Source organism: Melitaea cinxia, chromosome 19, assembly GCF_905220565.1.
Source record: "Melitaea cinxia chromosome 19, ilMelCinx1.1, whole genome shotgun sequence".
Taxonomy (NCBI): Eukaryota; Metazoa; Arthropoda; class Insecta; order Lepidoptera; family Nymphalidae; genus Melitaea; species Melitaea cinxia.
This window is the reverse complement of record NC_059412.1, coordinates 1,173,680-1,178,771: the sequence shown is the minus strand read 5'-3', so window position 1 is coordinate 1,178,771 and position 5,092 is coordinate 1,173,680. Positions and strand designations below refer to the sequence as shown.

At 33.1% G+C, this 5,092-nt stretch overlaps 1 protein-coding gene across 1 annotated transcript; it reads right to left on the bottom strand.

Moving 5' to 3' along the window:
- Nucleotides 1-1,040: 1,040 nt before the first annotated feature.
- LOC123663037 lies at nucleotides 1,041-4,599 on the bottom strand. Its single transcript, XM_045597778.1, has 5 exons — nucleotides 4,538-4,599; nucleotides 3,717-3,786; nucleotides 3,261-3,366; nucleotides 2,170-2,367; nucleotides 1,041-1,252 (listed from the first exon to the last, which is right to left on the bottom strand). Exons 1-5 carry the CDS (start codon nucleotides 4,597-4,599, stop codon nucleotides 1,041-1,043), a joined length of 648 nt encoding a protein of 215 aa, XP_045453734.1.
- Nucleotides 4,600-5,092: the final 493 nt, after the last annotated feature.

The window sequence follows — 5,092 nt, the reverse complement described above, 5'->3', positions numbered from 1 at the left end:
TGGCACCAAGCCGATGGGTTTCAGACATCTGAAGTCTCACCGATCTGTGAAGTAAGAATTTATTTCCTCGATACGATGATGTTTTTTAATCCTAACGTTTTATAAGTTTACAGTAAAATAACAAACTAGAATTTTAGATTTTTGTGTCGTATACGAATCAATCAATATCATTATATAGTATAAAAAAAGTCGCTTCCCGCTGTCTGTATGCTTAGATCGTTAAAACTAATAGAGTGAGTCCAGGGGAAGTTTTATATGTATGTATAATACATGAATAATATAGTAGAGGAACACTGATAGTTTTTGGCACCCGGGCGAAGCCGGGGCAGGTCGCTAGTATACAATAAAAAATACTTTAAACCTGCAAACTTTATTAGTAAAACAATAGGTCAACGACCTGATTCTTTACACGTGTGAAAGTGTGATCGTATTTCTCAGTAGAACTAATTAAGATATTGCATATACACATATAATTTTCATCCCTAAATCACGTCACGTTTTCCTGGTAAATATGAAATTGTTTGCTTGAGGAAAATCACACGATATCCTAGTGCATTTTAAGCGGCATTACGTTTTATTTCGAGACCTAGCTATATATCACTTAGTTGAAGAACTAAATCTTGGAATCTAGTTATTCATTTTCTAAATTAACTATCCTTTCTTATTTCACCCGTTCTTCGCTATCAAAATGACAGTTTAATGTCTAATGGCCTATAACCATCCTTAATACAGAGCCTGTATAACTTATCGTTACTCATTAATAGTAGGAAATATATCCGCCAACCTGCATTGGAGCAGCGTGGTGGATTAAGCTCTGATCCTTCTCCTACATGGAGAAAGAGGCATATACCCAGCTGCGTGGGATATTACAGGCTGAAGCGAGCGAAACAATTTTGTGTCAAATTCAATAGTAACATTAATTGGGATCATATGAGTTGTTGTATCCCTATTACCATCCTTTTGTTTGACTATCGACAACATGAGACGTAAAGATTATTTTAAAATTGAATAACATTAAAAGGTAACTAACATTATATTTCTTAGTACAATCTCTCTCCATCATATGGAGCTCCGTCAAGTTCTGGTTGCCTGGTACCCTCGGGCGGAAGACCCCAGCGCGGCCGGCAGCCATTGTGCGCGAAGTACCGAGGGATACGATCATCACGTATCATCTCATACGCCAACCGAGCTATGCTCTCCTGGTACTCGCTTACGCCAGTTTTGTAAAGACATGGTCGTACGTAACCGAGAACTACAATGTAAATTAAAAACTTTATTAACCATACGTAAAAAATTTAATATTTATTTTTATTTTAAATACCCTTTTAGAACAACTTACATAAAATATTATACCTAACATAACAAGAATTATAAGTTAATAATATTCCAGTAGTACAAATGATAAAATCATATTTTTTCCGTCATCTTTCAGACAACTTTCTCAATCGACACATACGTACGCAAACCAAAATTCTATATTTTACAGTTAATGCTCAAAATGAGGAATTTATTTAATGGAACCATTTAGTTCTGGAACAATCATAAGTGACGTTTCAACAAGACAAAACAATGCATACTAACAACACCACAATGCTGTCCTAAAATCTCAGCAATTCATAACAACTAAGATAAAAGTAATATTTTAATATTGTTAAATAAAATACAGACGCGTTTCTGTATCTAAGCATAATATTACGATAAAACCTAACATTAAATCATACGATAATATAAAAAAAAACTCTTTTAATAAAATAATTAATACAATTAACGTATTAATATATTTTTACTTTGACATGAAAAATAAATGACATTTTAATATCAAACACTTTTAACCTCATAATATGTAGATTAATCAGGAAAAAATTTATTAAATTCCAAATATGGTCTAGAGAAAAAAATATACTACCTTCGTTGTATAATAAAATTACACTATAATATAATTAGAAAAAGAAAATTTACTGTTTTTTTAGAACAGATTAAAAACTAGTGCGTTTACCAGTCGTATATTATATTACATTAATCTATAAATAGGTACATTTATCTTATTGTAACAAAGAAATTAAATTTAATACGAAATATCTTATATTATTCATGTCATAAAGTCTATTCGTTAACATCGTTATACCTTACAACATAAAACATAAAAACAACAATAGACTCAACACTAACTCCTCAAATGCGTAGGTAAAGGTTCTAGTGTCGGTTTGTCCATATCTCGCTCGTACAACTCCCGCGCCACCTTCATCAGCTCCGTGTCTTTGATGGCCAGCTTCTGACTTGGTGGCGGCGGCGTGTCGTCTATCACAACTTCAGACTTACACGTTGGACGCTTTTTCTCGCGAGGTTTGAATGGTCTGGTCTTGAATTCTAGATTATAAACATAAAAACGGTTGTATTACAGTGGTTCGTAGTTGTGTAAATGTCCAAGATGTATCCCGTTGTTTCTCCCTCGTTTTTTCGCCAACAACCGCCAAAAATAAACTTTTGAAAATTTCCATTAGTCACAAATATATAACTGTTACTTTATCATAATAAAATATGATAAAATGACAAAATCTAAAAAACTGGTATGATTCTGATATACATAAAACGACGATGGTCCGTTGACGGACTTACTGAATTGATGACGTGTAACATTAGGCTAGCGATAGTGAGGAGGGTAGTTATGAAAATAAGTACGTTAACACCTGAGGTTAACACTTAATTTTTTAAAATAATAAAATGATATTCTTTTCAAACATAAAGTAGATTTATATAACATAAATCATATTTAAAATGTGATCATCGCAATCAAATTGTCGTAAAGATGAACGCACCTACGGCGCGTGGGGTTAAGACCGTATAATTCTGGAATAAACGTTATGACATGCGATTGAAATGCTCATGATTCAAACGAGACATAAGGTTCTTCATGCTTTATACCAATTACAAATCACGTTGAAACCTTAATAAATCTAAATGATTCAGCCTGTAACATCTCACTGCATAGGCCTCTTTCTCCATGTAGAAGAAGGCTGCTTGTGTGTAGGCTTGGCGAATATATTCCCTACCACGAGTAACGATGACTATCAGGTGTTTAAGATAACAACCGGGACCGACAGCTTAACGTTTTCTCTGAGGCATGATGAGGAGACCCACAATAAAAATAAATCGTGCAGAAAACCTTAAAATAGATGTTCAGTTACTTCGAACAAAACATTTATTTCAGTAAAAATGTTATATACTTATGTAATTTAAACTTTATATAAACTGGGACATACCGGGTGAAAGATGTGCGCAGTAATCGTTGAAATAAGTGGACTGCCCACGTAAGCTCTTCATAGTTTGCTTTATAAACTGTTGTATTTCTTCTTCCGTCCATGCTTTCTGTATATAAAATTAATATTTCAAATTAAGTCAAGATTTGCGTTTTTTGATCACAAATCAGAATAAACAATTAAAAACTCCACGACCTTAGTAACTTTCTATTTGTAGTCACAACAAGTCTTCTATTTTGAAGTAAGAGTACATAATTATCGAGAAAGTCTAAATTTCAGACTGGAATTTTTATGTCATTATTATTAACTAACACAAAAGCTTCCATATCAGGACAGAATATTACGAATGATTAATAAAATTATTGTTGAATTTAAATTTCAAAGCTCGTGTTACATGAGTCTATTGATTCAATATGTGAGATAAACGTGTCAGCACAAAAATATATAAGTAAAACTAACATCTTCTGATCCCATTTTAGGGTCCAACCATTTTCCTTCCAATTTAGCCCATCTGTGCTCAGGACGACATCTGAAAACATATGTCTCTATTCGTATATATATATTTCATTTAAGGATAGATTTTGACCACAGCGGAATATAGGATTTTGACTTTAACTATTCAGAGAATTCAGACTACATGATGTTATAAGAAAAAATCGAACGTTCGTTCACCATACCCCTCTCTATTTTTTACTTTGTAAGTATATCTACCTAACAATATTTATAAAGCTTGCTGACAGATAAGTTTATTTCGTCTTAAACAGTCTTTTGTTAATGTAGTTTTACAATAAACTCTAAATAAGTTAATAAAATAACGAACTAATTTAGATAAACCAATGCATAAACAAATGATGTAGTGAACCGATATTGCAAATATTAATCAAAAGGTTGCAGGCTCAAAACAAGGACGACACTGCTGAATATCGTATAAGTAGGTAAAAGGTCCGAGATAATCCAACACGCTGCTGAGCGTCAGGTATTTACTAACAGCCGAAACCGAATGCATAACGTGCTGTGCGGCGCACGGGAGGAAGACCCACAAAGATAAACAACAAGATCGAAAACAAATATTTGTACAAAATTAATACCCATCCCGAGTAGGATTTCAACTCCCGTCCGCCGATGTTTAGGCCTACGGTCCTACAGTCATCACTACACCAAAGTATTTTATATGTTATCTTTACATAAAAGTTGAATATTTTCAGACTAAGCATCGCACGATACAGTTATAGTACGATAGGGCAAGAAATAATCTTCGAAATAATTGATTAATAGCTTACATTTGAGTTTTCCGAATAGGATGCTGGCGATACTCATCGAAATATTCCGTTAGAAACGACATTATTTTCACTGCGTAATTTATTTATCTTATCTAAAAACAAGCTCAATACACTGTATTTATTACTTACGAACCATCAATGTGTTTTAAAAGTCATTATATTTTTTATTATCTTTGTAAAACAGCAAAAAGTTCCGGCGAAAAAGGTACAACAGTAGTGCATGTTTTATGGTAAGTCCTACAATTCGACTGACATTTTTCTAATTTCCCTTACGAGTTCCTTTAGTAATGTAATCACGGCATCGCATGCTACATATTTTGGAGGGGTTGTAAACGTTTTCTTTTTAATTCCATTTAATTTTTGTTACCATTTCCTTAACACTCTACGATGTTTTCTTATTTCCGTATATCACAAATATAAGTAGGTATTACAAATTTTTCACATCCTCCCACACACTCTCAAAATTACCATAGAGAGAAACAGATTAAACTTCGTTGATATAAACAATGATCCTCGTCGCCAGTATGCAATATTCTCACGCTACATCTATTCATC